The sequence below is a fragment of the Temnothorax curvispinosus genome, unplaced genomic scaffold, assembly GCF_003070985.1.
Source record: "Temnothorax curvispinosus isolate PA1 unplaced genomic scaffold, ASM307098v1 QBEX01005011.1, whole genome shotgun sequence".
Classification (NCBI taxonomy): domain Eukaryota; kingdom Metazoa; phylum Arthropoda; class Insecta; order Hymenoptera; family Formicidae; genus Temnothorax; species Temnothorax curvispinosus.
Genome location: NW_020214791.1, coordinates 1,354,498 through 1,371,797, shown reverse-complemented (window position 1 = coordinate 1,371,797; position 17,300 = coordinate 1,354,498). Strand labels below are relative to the sequence as shown.

General features: G+C 40.6%; 1 protein-coding gene across 5 annotated transcripts in view; it reads left to right on the top strand.

The window, feature by feature from the left end:
* Positions 1-17,300, top strand: part of LOC112454350 (teneurin-m) — a 516,441-nt gene that overhangs the window by 234,164 nt on the left and 264,977 nt on the right. For all 5 annotated transcript variants that reach the window (XM_025015682.1, XM_025015686.1, XM_025015685.1 and 2 more), the window contains exon 3: positions 10,018-10,326. In XM_025015682.1, coding sequence (XP_024871450.1) covers positions 10,018-10,326 — 309 coding nt within the window. The remainder of the gene's footprint in view (positions 1-10,017; positions 10,327-17,300) is intronic.

Sequence of the window (17,300 nt, the reverse complement as noted above, 5' to 3'; positions counted from 1 at the left end):
CAGATTATATTACATCGAATATACTTTTATCCCGCGATGGTAAATATATTTGATAATTAACTGTTAAAGTTTCCATGTTCGAAAGTGCAATAGCAGATATTACAATAATAACTTTTAAGTACTCCAAATTTTTGCAGGTCTCTCTTTCTCCCTCTCTCCCTCCTTTTCTCTCTATTTCTTAACTCCGCTCGTTCAATTTATTATTCATGAAAACGATGAAAACTCTTAGCGAGGACGTGAAATTTAACTTGTCTTGCTGTCGTCGAGCGCTCGCAAGTACGTACGTACATCTCGGACCGTTGACTTTAGATCGATATTCGAAGCACGCCTTGCGCAGACGAGACACGAACGGGCAAATAGCGAGCGATCGATGCGCAAGAACTCGATAATTTTCTCTAAACGCCTGACGGCGGCCGGACATCAAACGGTCACGCCGTATTTGGCGGATCCTCCAAGTGCAATCATGACCCACGTTTTTTTGCACGTCGGGCGTTCCGAGCCGGTAGCTACTTTGTAACAGCCGGGGCTCTTTAACGTTATTACGCTCATGCGATTCTGCTTGAGAACCAGTTTCAAGTTAGTTAGTAGTGCGAGCGCATTCGGCTCATCCGACTGCCACTTTTCGCTTCGATAATCGATCAAATCTTCGACGAAATTGCATTTCCCTGCGCCGGTCGATGGTGAAAGGTAACCGATGCGAGCTTCTCATTTGCATTTTCGCCTAATGGTGCTCCGAAAAAGGGTTTCGCAACGATCCTGTTTTGCATAAACTAATACGCGAACGAGTACACACGGGCAACGATGCTTCACGAGAATAATTCCGAATTTAAATAAAAAGTGCCGACGGAATGAATTCAGCCCTTATTTCTTCATTAGGGTTGCAAAGTTTCGCGCGCGCGCGCGCGCGGCTATCCAACCGCGCGTGGATTCTCACGATACGATGGAACAACGACGCGTTTTCGTCGCGAAACGCCTTAATGCCCGTGTCTTTGACATTCGACATTTTTTTACAACCCATTTTTACGGTCCGCGCCTAGCGTCATCTTCTTCGAGAACGTGGGCTCCTATTTGCACGCGCCTCCTCTTCTGCCTCTGTCAGTCCAGTAACGATGCCTATATATCTCGCGCCTTCATTGCCACTTTCTTGTGAGATCTCTTACAACAGTTTCATGCAAATTTCGCGCGGCGAAGAGGGCGGCTGAGCTCTGCCCCGTTAAACCCGAACGGCGTAATCTCGAACTTTACGATCCACCAACTTCACCCTCTTTTTTTCGCGCAAACATCTCGAAACGAGCCGCGTACCGTAATCCCGAGTTTTACGTCTTCTAGCGGGCACGGGAGAAGGGGGTCTCTCCCTCTCGTACATTTATGCTTTCGTTCCTCCGCCTCGAAGTGAAAATCAGTTCCGGGGGGTAACGCGCATATTGGAGCTGTTGACATCGGAATAATCAGCCGCTGCAATAATACGAGCATCTGATACCGATAATCTGCCAATATTGGCGATGTTGTATTAATACCATGACTAAGTAATCAACAGTTTCCTATAATCGGGGACTATATATTCCTATAGTTGCCTGCACGCACTCGTGTGAGTATCGAGAAGGAATTTAGATTGTTGAGAATAATCGGAAATTTCGAAAAATCTGCAATTATTAACAAAGAATGCGAAGACTCTTTGATATACGAGCATATACGATCATATAAGAAAAATAAAAGAGATATATTCCCATTTAAAATACAAATTTTAAATTCAAATTAGCAAATAATAGTAATAGTTATCACAAATTAGCAAATAATAGTAATAGTTACAAATTTCTAACTGTAATTTAATTAAAAATACGAGATTCTCATAATATTATGATGTTTCTGATTATCAGCTTTAGTAAGTTTATTTTAAATATAGGAATAACTTTATGACTCTTTTTTTTAATAAAATTCACAAATAACGAATTCATTTCACGTCATAATTTCTTGTACCTATCACATCAGATATTATAATTATACAATATCTGATATCCGTAATTAAGACCAGAATGAAACGTAAAAAATGACGGCAAAACGCAGGGGATCATGTTGGCATCCGTACCAGTTCTACCGGCGCAAAAACCGGATAGTCGTTGCGACCACAAATAGTGGTATTTCTCGACTTTTATCGGCAGCCATTCACTTTTCATTAGAAACTGTTACCGCGAGAACTGTTTCGCACACCCGTCCGCGCTTCGTCTTCGTTGCCTTTTGTTCTCCGCTTCGCTCCGTGCAAATACGACATTAAGCGTAAATAATTGGCCGATACTCTACGTCAGTATATCAGCAGACGATGCAGCGAGGAAAGGTTGCGCGTGTTGAGCACGCAAGGTTTGCAACTCATGTGTACATCACCGTGCACACCGTCCGGGCTTCCACGGGCGCAATACCGACTTGCGCGACGAGGTTTTTATTCGTTGTTTTATTTCTTTCGCCTCGCATCTCGTCCTCGAAATTCATTCACACGTGAGACACGTGTGACGAGAGATTACGGCATGAATTTTTTGCAAACGAGTTAAGCGAATAAAATTTCGCGCAGTGAAATTTGCAGTCGGCTTTTGATGAAACTCTGTTTTAAATATTTAGAAAAATGTCACAATAATATCACTTTAATAGTTTTCATATTAATAACATCACTGTGTTAAGAGAAAATTTAAATGAATATTATCTAAAAAAGCCGCTTTTAATTATACCGCAAATTACACAAATTAATGTTATATAATAATATGAAATAACACATATCTATATTTTTTTTTCCAAGTTTCATTCTATGACGGAATCGTATTATCAAGCGCACTACATTTTTCGAAATAGCCTGCACCGAAATAGTGGGTGCTACTTTTTATTGAACGTACCCTCGGATCCACGAAGAAAGAAAACCATAAGCCTCGATTCGAGCGATATCGACGTAAGCTCTTTCCATTTAGCGAGCGAATAGAAATCAAGGAAGTGAAACGCGTACTCTCCGTCTCGTCTCGGGAATGCTATCACTGGCGCAAATCGATTAATCCAAAGACGATTCTGGCGTCCGGACAGTGTGCTTGGTCGCCATTACCAGAAAGATCGTGAAACATCCGATCCAATCTCGCAATGGACACTACTGTCCTATCGGCGATGCAATCTTTTTATCTGCGATGTAATCCAAGATAAAAAAAAACGGGTTCGGAAAAAAGAGAGAGGGAGAGAGAGAAACGGCAAAGAGAATTTTTTTTTACTCGGTGACCCGATAAGCTACCCGACCAGGTACTCTTACGAGAATAAAATCGTCGGATCCGCGTTTCTTCTTCACGTAAAACATTAGATAATCAAGTCGGTATAGAGTGTCTCATCCGTATAATACTTTAATATTCAGAAAGTTAATTGGAGTAAAAGTTTTCCTGAATACAGGAATGTTAAGGTAAAATTGTCTTCAAATTATAAACGATAAAAATTGATCAAAATTATAGTTCACACACTTACATCTAACTGCGTTTATACTAATCTGTTATATGTTACCAATTTTCACTCAGCTCATGCAATATTGATCTTTACTGTTCATTATCTATTAATTTTCTGTATGCAAATATTACGTATACTATGGCAATCATCAACCGATTGAAATGTTAATTACAAATATTAAGTTTTAGCTCTCGCGGCATTTTATTTCGGTTCAAGTGATTAAGTTATTAACATGTATGTGGATAAACTATAAAAGATTAACATAAAATCAGTGCATTATAAGCATAAATATTACTAGCATGCATTTTTCACTAAATAAATCAATTATATTTTCAATTATCTAAACAAAACTTAAGAATTTACTTAATTATAACGTACTTAATATTAAAAAATTAATCGAATATTATTATTAATATTCTATATCTTTATAGTGTTCTCACTATGGCTTTTTTTTATTTTACCTGTGTATAGAATGCTTGATATATATATATAATCGTATGAATAATATATAAATTGATAATATTTTTACTAGATTTGGAAACAATTTCTCTTGTACAAAAAGCACTCGTTATTACTTTTTAACAAGTTTACCTTGCTTATAAAACATCTTTTTAATTTATACGATAACTCAATAATTGTGCATGTCCCAAAGTTAAATGGTAATCTGTTTTAATCCATTTATTTCAAGCTAATGGATCTATAAGATGTAATATTTATTTGTAATAACTCTTATTTTCTTAACTTGATACATATACGTACGTCTATAATATCTTATACATATTTGATATGACTTCGACAGATCCATTATTATAAATTGAAAAAAGTAAGTTATAATTTATCGCTTACTGATATGATAATTAACAACGGAGTTAATCTGTAGAAACAAATATATCCAGGTTTTACAACCCAGTGTCCAAAACAATTAATATTTCAAAAAATATAATAATTGTTTACACCATATAATTATAAACAATTAATTTTGCAAATAATAAATAAAATAATAAACAATAAATTGCTCACTCCATAGTTGCGGCGCCGTCGTCCGATACTTCCAAACCTTCTCTCTCGTTCCTTCATAGCGCTTTTAACACTCGCGTAAACGCGGTTAATTACAATCGCGCGCGCACCAATCACCGGAATAAGATAATCGCGCATCACTTTGCACGGCATTCCCGATATCAACCGCACGCGATTACGTACTTTGATGTAATGCAACAGAAAAATACGATCGCACCGATCACTAAGTCTGCTTGATACACGCGATGTCTCGCGAATGAGAATAACGAACAAACCTCGAACAGCAAAAGATTTCAACAACTCATATCGATAAACACCGCGTTTATGCTATACGATAACAAAATATTAAAATTAATACAAGTTAATAAATATAATAATACTTGTTAATTAGACGCGTTGCGATGATACTCATCTCACAATCAGAGTTAACCCATTCTGTACCTGTGACGTTCCATTAAGATAAAAAAATTGAATAATAATATCGATGACTTTCTAATTCGTACATGATACAATCGAATCAACGAAAACGCGATGGATTATTCGATATATATATAATTGTCCGCTGCTTTAATTGTACGACGCAAAAGCAATCGACAAAATACATTTATATCGGCAAAAAATTCAAAATGCGACGCGAAATATATTTGTGTCCAAGCTAAAGAAATAATGATTTGCCCATCAGCATTATAAAACGATAATTCATAACTTTTATTTTCTTCTATTTCCTTTATCGTTTTGATTTCTCAAAAAAATCAACCGCGCGAGATATCTGCTTCGACAAATAGCCGTAATACGGATCGTTAATCGTGCAAATCAATTAATCGCGCGCGGTATGACCGCTAATGGTTCGTGGGGAGCGCTAGCGTTTTCTCCTAGTACTTGTCGCGATCGCGCTTCGGGGAGTAATGCGACGATACACCGAGTTGCTCGCAGCGTGTCCCGTTTGGTCGAGCAAGGTTGGCGCGCGAATCATAGAGCGGCGACCTTGCATACACAAAAACGCGACAATACAAAACAAAAACAAATCCGCGTGCCAGCCGATCCGTTATCTATATAAAACGTTTAATGTACTGTAAAATACAAACGCTGAATATTTTGTTCCTTGCATGTTAAATCATTGTAATTTAGATGAATAGCTAGATATCCCTTGCGCATCAAATTGTCTATTTGATAAATGCGCTTTACTCTATTTTTATTTAAAAAATATTTATAAATATAAATAAATTGATTGCTATTACTTTTTGTTAGATTTTTATATTTCAAATAAAATTATGTGACTTATTAATAAATCAAAGACTTTTCTTGTAGTTTTAATAAAACGAGAAATTGAAATATGTGGCACCTCGTTCCTCTTATTAATCGTACAGTTTTACTTTTCCAGGAATTACCTATTTATATTAAATATAAATTTAATCATTTACACGTAAAATTAAAATCTGCTATTAATAAAAAACTTGTTACTACTATTGATAAAAGATAAAATTAGTAGAACAATAAAAATCAATATTATGTCAGATAAAAATCAATAATTGATTAATAAGATGACAGATCGATATGCGCAGTAAAAATATGGTTACGGCATAATAGAGTTAATAACAAATCATAGCGCAGATTGCACAAGTCCTGAATTCACTGAATATAGAGACGATGCTTTAATAAATTCATGTTGCTGTGTACTACATCTACGAATTAATGACAATTAACTAACGAAATAATTAAATCATATTGTACATATCGGTATAATTAAATCGCCCATGAATAATTAATCTAACAGATATATATATTATGTATACTTGTTCCAGTTTTGCAAGTATGTTATCTGCTCGTCTATTCATACCTTTAGCTATAGTTATGATCATACCATACAAATATTAATATACTGTAACTGATAGGAAAACCTACCCTCATAACTAGCACGACAATGAAAAGTTCACTGTTCTCGTTACCGGAAGATATTTTATAAGCCTGTTATCTATGCGTGTCGGAACGTCGTAACGTTATGTCACGATATTTCACGTTGCGGAATATTATCCATCTGCATGCTCGAATATATAAAACAAGCGACATACTCTGCACGAAATTGAACCTGCTGCAAAGTCAGATGTCGCAGAGGCGCGTCGATTTCACCACATGTCATATCCGAAATTTCATGATATATAAAGAGAAAAAGATAGAGAGAAAAAAAAATGATATTTACTCGCAATTAATTCATTATTCGCAAATTGACGAGATTTGCAAAATTGTACATCTCTTTAGAGAATTTCGTTTCTTCGCCATACACATAATAAAGTCGACGCATCACGGTACATATGCATTGTATTTATAGGAGTATAGATTATCACGTGCACGTAATACACACGCGTTCAGTTGCGGTAACATGGGAATTATGGTGATATTATAGGGGTTAACCTAATCCGCGTTGAAGGTTACGAAGAAATTTACAAGCTTTCATATACATGCGCGCATACGAGTACTCGATATACGAACGGAGTCTGTATGGTGGCCACAATGCTCCCCCATGGTAACCCGATAATGTATTATGGATACGTGAAATTCGAAGAGAATCTCACTTACCGCAGGAAAATAGAAAATGTTTAAGCGAGTATTCGCGTATACGAGATCGTTTCACGCCGCGTCTAGGTTTTCCTTCTCACATTTTGTCACGATATAGACTCAAATCTCAATCCGTTCCTTTTCAATAAAGGAGCCTGAAAATAGCGCGTGTGTATTTCACAGAAAATGTGATAATATTATTGTATACAACATAAATGTAATTTCTATATGTATTTTACTTCATTTCTCACGCGTTCGTGCTGAAACTGTTTCGAAAACGATTATTCTTCGCGTAGTTCGCAATAAAATTTCAAGGTATCATTTTTCAATATCGATGACTGTTTTTTTTTGTTTTTTTTTTCCTCCCCGATGTGTTTGCGTGACATTCGGACCTGATATGTGACGTTCGGTCTCTCGTATATAACATACCATGACATTACAAATTTATTTGCGACATGTTTGGTGTGCTGTAAAATTCAAAGCACCGAAAGATATTCTTTGGTACTTGCAACGCATGGGATGCGAACGCGTGTAAGGTTTATATCAGGGTTATTCTCTCCGATGCGCGGTTTAATGTTGCGCGTAATATGCGGACGTCGTTTGCCACTGGTAGCACATGTTTACGTATGGTTTATTCGATATGTAGTAAACCGTATCAGGGAGCTCAATCGCGAGCAACAAAAGAGATCACGAGTCGTCCATCGTTGTAGTCGGAACCTGTCACGTCGGGATAAGAATTTTTACGATTTCCATCCGCGGCAGACTGCAGTAACCCAATTACAAAATCACTAAGCTTGTTAACCGTTAAAACCCCGTAAGTTTGTTTAGCCTGGGGCCGTTCGGAGGATGGACGGACAAAAGTAAACAATGGGACAGAGAGGAAAAGGAGGAAACAACGCGACGGAAACCGAGAGGGAAGGGGGAAGGGATGCAAGATAGACGGAGGGAGCGACAGAATAATTCGGTTAGCGATGAGTCGCGTTGTTACGCAGCTCCGTATATTGTGTCCATTAACGGTATGCACGGTCAAACCTAATTATAATGGACCCCTCTAACCGCCGCGACGTGATTGGTAACGGTACCTTTTTTGCTTTTAACAATGCTGCTGAATAGAATCTCCTTTATGCGCGTCCATCCCACGTCAGAAGATTATTTGTACACACGAGGGTGGCATATATATAGATCGTGATGAGCGCGCGATGCATTATGTCCGATACGGCGCAAACCATAATTGAATGTCGAATTACGCGCTACCGATAGATACCACTAATAACATTTGCATTTCGCTGTAACTTCATCCATCACACAGAGAAGAGCCTCCCAGCAAAGCCATATTGTATTCAAATCCGAAGCTCCAACAAAAAGGAGCCGATGATTGCAACGTCAAAGATAAACAGAGACGATATTTATCAATCCGTTGGAATGCTTCAACGAAAAGAAGACTCTGTAACTGTACTGCTTAATTTAAAATAATTAAAAAGATACAACTCTGTGCGCTTCATATCGGACACGCAATCAAATCAAGGGTTAATCGAATTGCAATTTCCATCCGATCTCTCACTCTCTCTCTCTTCAATGTCCACGGACTTGTCGATAATCGATTCCGTCGTCGGGACACTGATACACGTCCACCCATAAACCATTTTGTCTCGGCGCGGAAGAAGCGCAGGGTTATCGAGAAACACGATTTCTCATCCCTCGCTTCTCAACGAGATGCTAACGAACCTCTGCCTCTTTTTTCTCTGGCGCGACGTAACTCTTGGCGACAGGTCGATCGATCGGCCAGCGGCGTGTCAAAGACGCCGATTCAGGGAAGAAAACCGACTTTGCGATATCGATGTCCCGATAGCACGGCTCGCTGATGCAAGACCCCGCACAAGCCGCGCGAGGAGTCAGAGGTCAAAGGCGGGAAGCATCGATCAAAGTTTTCGCGCGATTTATCCCGAAGGCATCGCCATAACGAGGCGGGTCGTCGCGCCATCAGCTTTTTCCATAACGTACCAGTCCGCGATCCCCCTTCTCTCTTTTCCGTCCCATCGCCGAAAACCGGTTTTCTTTCTGACTCGTCACCACGCAGCATCTGGCACCGCGGAGAATCCACATTCCTGAGATATTTCCGAAACGATGACAACTAGGAGCATGCTCCTGGGACCGATTAGCCTCCTCCGTCGATAGTCGGAAGCCCGCGTTTACGCGCTAGTATTGCCCCGAAAAAAAAAAGAAACATTAAGGTGTCACGCGAACATTGGTCTCGCGGGACCGTTTCGAGTAAGGTAGAAGCGATGAAATCATAGAGGCCGATCATGAGGATCCAAAAGAAAGACGTCTCCGTACCGGATATTTCCCCTTGAACGATCCTCCGCGTCTAGCGCCGAAGGATGCGGAAGTCTCGCGTTTCTTCGCTATTTGTGCAAGTGTGCGTGACGCTAGGATTGTTTTCCCAGCTCTTCCTCGTGAGATCCTCGGAGTCTCCTAATGCGTTGCACGTTCTTGCATCCTCGGCCGTCGCGCCGATCTCTTTCCGATGTTGCGACAGCTTGCACTGAGATACCAGCAACGATATTTTGTTCTTTTTGTGACAAACGCAAACCCCGTCAGATCTCGTGCCACGATAGAGCGAACTCCGAAATTAAACAACGATATATTTTGTGACTACTTTTATGCGTTATACATTTTATGAACTTTATATAAAATAAAATAATAAAAAGAATGTAAACAGGATATATCTTAATGTGAATTAGAAAATTTTCTAATTTACAATCGTAATTTTAGTCTCTTCTCGTTGATTCTTTGAAAAATTTGGAATCGTTAACTAAATCAATTAATATCTATATGCCTATTGCCAATACCATTTCTGATCAATATTTTAAATTTCAACTTTCTAGAAATCACCATAATTTATTATTATATTGCCATCCAAAAGCTTTTATTTGAAGCTAAAGCATCGAAAAGAGGTATAACGAATTATTTCGACCTTTGTTTCAGGGAAGGGACGGCTTTATCCGGCCTACAGTCTAAGTGGCAGCGAGGGTGAGGATAACACCTCAAGTTTACGTAGTCGCGCCTATCCGCAAAATAATCATCAAACCAACCAATCCCATCACAATCATTACAACACAAGTCAACACAAGCAGCGTGCCTATCAACAGCAACAACAACATCCCCTGTATCATATGCCCGGCAGTGGTGCCGGCCTCAGCGACACACCAACTTCCGGTAACGCATCTGACGAAACACTCACTGATAGTGATCTTATCACTGTTGCTCGTGATTCTGCGCTGCTCGTCCATAACGGTGAGTAAATTCATTTATTTGTATATACATACATCCATTCGTGGTATTTCATATTGCAATAAGTATATGATAAGAATATTGTTTTATATATTGTTCCAACCCAATATAAAAATTTAATATCTACATCCACGGCTAATAAGAGATGAAGAATTATCCGAGCGCTATAACAATAACATGTCGCAATTTATTTTAACATCAAGTAGGTGTCGTGTTTTTTTTCCGCTTCTCGTTTGCTCAACTAATCTTCGATCGCGAAATCGCAAGGAGCAATGTTAAACCGTCGTGAAAGCACGATGATATCAGTTCATCGCGTTAACGGAACAAATCTTTTGAAGATAATCCACAGGAAGAGACAGAATGGTAAAAGGACACGTGCGACAGAGTCGGTCATTCGCAATAACGCGAAATCGTTCCCCTACATTACTCAAACATGATGGATGGCCCTTGCGGCGATGAGGTGTGAGGCCACACACGGGGTTTGTCGTAGACGGGGGGTTATCGGCACGCCGGCTTGTCAGGGATGACGTATCGCTCCGAAGGTATACACCATATCTCGGAGCCCGTCTAGCCCATCCTGCACCACCTTCATCCAACGCGTACCACCTGGAAACCAGCTAGCTACGGCTAACTCCGTACTCAACATAGCGGACACTTGCGCGTGATAGGTATTTATCACTGCAGTCGTGCGGCGTAAGACGAGTAAATCAATTCATCGCGCAGCCGCTACCGACTATATCGGCCGATCGGAAAAATAAAGAAAAGAGGCAAGTGTCCGTGCGCAACACGATGCATACCACACGTAATAGGAGATCCGCGGATGGCAGAATGATAAAAACGATTTCTCGATGAGGCTTAAATATATACGCCATAAGCCGGAAGAATACAGAAGCTTCCGCAAATGGATAGAAGCATTATAATGGAGACGTATTCAGTATCGCGGCAGTAAGTGAGCGCACGTGACGCAGCATCGAATCTCCGGTGCGACTTTCGTTTCCGAAAAAAAAGAAGATACGATTGGAGCTTCCCCTTTTATTGAGCGTAATGCGACTGGCGAGGCTCGTAATATACATCCTACCGTAATTCTCGATACTCCATTAAGATTTCAGCTGAATCACAATGACTGCGACGACTCCGCGCCTCAACGAGATGAAAAGGAAAGCGGGAGAAACTTGCGGATTTCAATCTCTAGCATGACGGCCTCTATACCTATTCCCTCAACGTGACAACACGCTGGCGCCATCCATCATATGTACGCTTCTATTCTTCCACGAGCAAATAATTCCTGCCATCTCCCTCCTCCTCTATGACAGACCCGGGACACATCCTGGACGCATAATGCTCGAGGTCAATCCAGCTCTCGGGCGCGCATAAACGCGCAATTACAGGCTACGCGGATTAGCATGACAGTGGAAATCATCGCGTCATCCGGGGGAGCGTATTAGACGATTACATTATCGTTGCACACTGCGCCATGAAGCGTCCCGGATTAATAGCGACGCCTTCGATCATACCAAGATGACATTCGCCTCCCTTTTGGATTAAGAATTCATTACAAGTCAAAGTGATTATATTATGCCTAACTGATAGTTGAAAAATAGAAATATTTTCTAAAACTGTTTTAATTTTAATAAGATATATAGAATTTCAGAAAGTATCTTAAATCGAAAAATAATTTTTGCGTTATGAGATTTTCGCATAGATACTGATATTTTATTCGTTAATTAATTATATTAGATTTGTTAATTACATAGTAACTCTTTCATGTATATAAATGCGTAATGCGCGTTATATCTCTATATCTATATCTATATAAAATATGTATTGATACTTTGAACGATCGCATTACATTGCTCCGTATATAACTCTAAGCCAATTATGTTAATGGTCTTCAATTTTTCTACTTAAAATCCTTGGCGCAAACAGATTTGAAATAATAAAAACAAATTATTTTTTGCCGCAAAAAGCAGAATGAACCACGTTACATCATTCTCTGATTAACAGTCGACGCAATCGCCGTTTTCATCGTCGAGTGCCGAATGAATTAGGATTTTCGTCAGTGTACGAACGGCGGGCGTGACGAATTTCTCAATTCCTCCGCGCGCGGAATCGCGAGCCACGTTAATGAGACGGAAATAATCCCCCTTCGGGGTATTCATTCGTCCTGGTTGAAAGCCCTCCTGGGTCGGTCATAGTTCCGGCACAGAAATGGATTTCGCCGCAAAATTCCGGTCGTGCACTCTAATCCACGTCGTCGTCTCCCCCGATTTTCGATATTCACACGAAGGAAGAATTCCCGTCGTTCTTTCCGGGAATCCTCCTTTACGTGTTATAAATTTCTTAGATAAGTCCTAGTGTTCTCTTTCTCTGCTGTATAATTTTTTTCGACAAGGTACGCCTAAACTATGATAATTGTAAATAAATAAATAAAATTTTTTATCACACGCTATCAAAAATTTTTTTTCTTCGTTACTATTGGACGTTACCGCTCTTCATGTCTTACCATAATTTCGCATTTTACGAATATATTTAACATCGTCGATAACATCGCGCACGATTTATCAAATACCCTTTAGTAACGCGGGCTTTTGTCGCCGTTCGGATAATCATGGCTCGTTATATCGAAGAACGCGATGACTGGGCACTTTGATACACAAAAAAATGTCCTCTGTTGCTCATATAGAATATCGGATTTCATCTGCGTCGTTTCGCATTAACGAGCGTCTATCATCGCGAATATCTCCGTAACGATCGGTTCTGCTTCGGCGGGTCGTTAACACTTCGTTTGATCCTACAACTGACGATGTCTCATCGTTGCTTCACGTGATAAACTCGCGCGATTCACTCCGAGCGACTCGCTGCAATCTCGCCGCGATACCGTGTCGCAATATCGCGACGCTGTTTTCTGAATTACAGCCAGTAGCTAAACTCCGCCATTCGCGCTGACTGCATTTTCGCTAGGTAGACAGGCGCATAAATAAAAAATCGATACGTCCTTTCGTTCACGCATCCCACCGTTCCTCCTTGTTCCATCGCGCTCTCTCATCGCCTCGTCTCCCGTCTCTCGTCATCTCGCCCGCGTTCGAGACTCCTCTCCTTCGCGTTCTGTTTCGCGCCCAATTTGCGGCCCATCATCGCTACGGAAGAAGCAATTTCTAACTTAAATGAAACTCCCTCTTGCTCGCGCTCGCCTACCCCTCGATCGACAGGAGACGCCGGTCTTGAATTTCAGCAAGTAGAGTATAGCGCGAACAGGGCGCGGGGGAAGGATGCACTGGGAAAGCTCTTTTCTATCGCAACGAACATACAACGGCTATTTTCATACCTAGTATAGCTACCAATCGCTCTAGACCGCTTCCTACACGCAACTTTCAATGTTTTTGACAAGATTATGATGGGGGTTAACGAACACGCTCTTAAAAATGTCCATGTGTGATCGAATATTGCAAATATCATCTCCTTTAAACTTGCCATGTTGTATAAAATTAGCACAGCAATAATATAACGTACTTTACGCAAAAATTAAATTCAATTATCAATAATATGATAAATTTAAGAAACCTTGATAGATTTATCATCATGCAAAAAATTGACTCTTAAAATTATTACTTAAACAATCCTGTTCCAAATATCTAATCATTGATTTTCATGGCATCGCGATCTTTGTGTATTATTTCCAATAGAGAAACACATACATAGTCAACAGCATTAACACGATGCGTTATGCACGGTGGATTATCCAGCGTTCACTGAAGTACATTGTCCCGAAGTATCACTAAACCGCTTACCGGTTAGATATTACATCCCTGCCAAGATCATCGCGCAAACTTGCGGGAAACTGCAGCTGCAGCTACTTCACCTCGCGTCAAATCATTGCAGCGGGTGATCGTGCGGGATGAGCGCCGCATTCTGAACTTTTCTTTTCCCGGCCACAGATACTTACCACAAGGAGCTAGTTAACAGTTTGTTACGTCCCTGTCACTATCACGATGCAAAACCGGAACTCCTACTAACTAGCTTCTTGCGGCACCGCTATCTCGATTATCGTTTGTCGTCCATTCAGCGTATCTATTACATACATCACCATAAGCAACCTAGATCGATCGCGGAGCTTGTTTTACGCTAGCTATTCGGAATAACGTCTGCGAATGTTAAGTTCGCGGCGCGAGATTAACGATTAACAATCAGTTCCTATTTGTTCCTTTTCTTGGACGATGACAGCAATAATTAAAACATAATTATCTTTTAGACGTTTTCTTGATTTTTGCATTGCTGCTGTTATCTTGACTGACAGATTTATGGAACAGAGTTTACCTGTTGAAAGCGGTAACCGCCTGTTCCGTGCTTGCACTCTAAACTTTGAAAATTTTTTCAACTTTTCCCTGATACGGATGCTGATAACTGCATCGGCTCGCTCGGAAGGTAGTAATAAAGCGGGACTGACAAAGAAGGTTGGCGCTATCGCGTGGCTGGAAGTTCGCGAGATTGCCTGGCAGCCTCTCGATATGGCCTGAGTAGAAGCGCGGCGAACTTCGATAATCTTCTCTGCAGCGAGCGGCCCAGGGCCCAAGTTTGGCAATCAATGCGAAGTAACAGTTTAATTAAATACGGGTAACCCTTCACCGACTCTGCGCGAACGCGGACGCGCGCGCACGCTTACTCGAAGACAGACTAATCTCGGCCGCGTCGTCTCAAGGGCTCCAGCTGGATTCAACAAACGTGAGCGTTCGACGGACTCGCAAATCCGATCGTCGTCGTTATTCGCGTCCCGTTTCTCCTCAGTCCCTTCATCCTTTGCCCCTTAGATCGCGACACGTCAAACTTTGCGGTTGGCAAACAGCAATCGTACGAATACGATTTCAACCGAGATCGAGCCCAAGTCAGTTCGAAAGACCCCACTTCCGTGAATACCAGAAGTTGCGCTGAGTCCGCAGATTGTGTAGATCTGGGTTACCGATAAGGCAGAATAAACACGATCCTAACTTATCAGGTTCAATACGGCACGTAGGGCGTAAAGTCGAGAATAGAGTCTTTTGTTTTATCGATTATATTTCTTGTGGAAGACTTTATATGGGGAGCTCGCGTCGAGTCACGAAAATAGCTTGAAGATAGAAGTCATCGATTTGTTTCTAGACTTTTTTCTACACAGAATTACTTTACTCGCCATTCTAATTTGCGTTTTAGAGATACGTGTGATATTCATTTGTACGCAGCCCACTATATACATCGTAATATCATAAACAAGCAGTGCATGTTTCCTTCCTGCGGAGAATTCAAAGCGGATTTATGTGATTACTATTTAACATAATAACACGAAATAAATTTTCTCATGAGCATTTATGAATCGCATTACAAATTAAGCGGGGATTTATGTAAAGAAGAAAGCAGATATTATACTAACGTAACGTGTCTGTGAACTTACGGCGGTCAGGTTTTTAACACGCAAACATTCAAGCTTCTAGACCTTTTAACATGTTGAGCGGATCGCGAGGAGATTCTACATCAGTGACAAAGTACCCTTACGTGAGTCCATTACTGGAAGCACCTTCCAGGCTAGAATGTTATTGATACGTAGACGTAAGTTCGCGCACAGAGACGATCGGGGGCTCCCTTCGAGAGCATTATGTCTGCAGCGAACACTTCTCATCCATTTTCCATTCCTTTCTCCGTTTTTCTTCCCGACTGCCTATGTTTATGTATGTCCAGCTGATTACCGAAAGCGAGGATACGCGGCTGTTTGTCTCCTATACCCGGCAGCGACAGCGGCGAAGTATCGGAGTACATGGGTCACGCTTGAGTACCCGCCTCCCTCGTGTCTCTCAGTGTCTCTTTCTCCTCTTTTCTCCTCCTCACCGTCTCCTTATATCTTTTCTTCTCTGCTCGCAGCTACGCACGAGCATCCCCGATGCCACGAGCAAGTTGTATACCCGGGGGCGGAAGGGACCTCCTACGCCTGATTCCGATTGCCTCTTCGTGGCCGTTCGATCGCACCCCGTCGTACGTCCTTTCTCTTTTTTCTTCTCTTCTGGAACCCTTGAGTTCCTTCTTCGCTTGTTTACGTATTACCGGACTCATTTCCATCCTTCTATCGTTCTTTACGCTCGGGACCTCGTTTAGTCATATTGAGAGAAAACGAACTTTTCCCATATGTTCCGTGAATAAATCGCCACAAGGCAGGAGATCCACAAACCGTTTCAGTAAAAAAAACTGTATGTATATGTGTATGTTGACAAATCTTTATATAGTGTTTTTTGCCGTAATTCAAAACGATTATTGTTTTAGCGAGTTCCTGATATTTTTGATACAGGCAATATATATAGATGTTTATCTATATTGAAGAATATATATGTACGCGATTTAATATTTATGAAATATAAAACATTAAAAAGCAAGTAAAATAATATAATTTTTTTATTAAATGTATATAATTAAAAGTATATGTATAATTGTGACGATGCAACGATCTCTCTTGGGCATCAAAATTGTACTTTTAATATCCACTTGTTCGTAATCCGTCAACAAGAGTAATGTCATAATTGGCCGCAACGGATTATACCGATCGACGCGTTATTAACTTGAATATTACTCTGTGAGCGATATTCCAATTGAAAAGGATTCGCTCAGCAAGATCTACATAGCGCTACGGTATATTCTCGATAACTGCCACGGACTTTAGTCGGACGGGCACTTGTCCTTCGTTGCACATAGCGTACATTTGAACTGAGAATAGAACGACCCGAATCCCTTTTAATACCGAACTAAGTGGGAAATGATGTTCCTCCCCTCTCTTCACCAATGGTCCGAGAGAAGCTCCTTCGTGCCGTTATCAAACCCAAGTTCAACCTATGCATTATTCAGAGAAAGAGTGGACGTGAAATTGGTGGTGGGGCGGTAAAAAGGGGGCCTATTAGCATGGAACCAAATTACTTTTCTACGATAACGTCATTCGTATAATTTGCCGCCGCGGCGGCGGATGG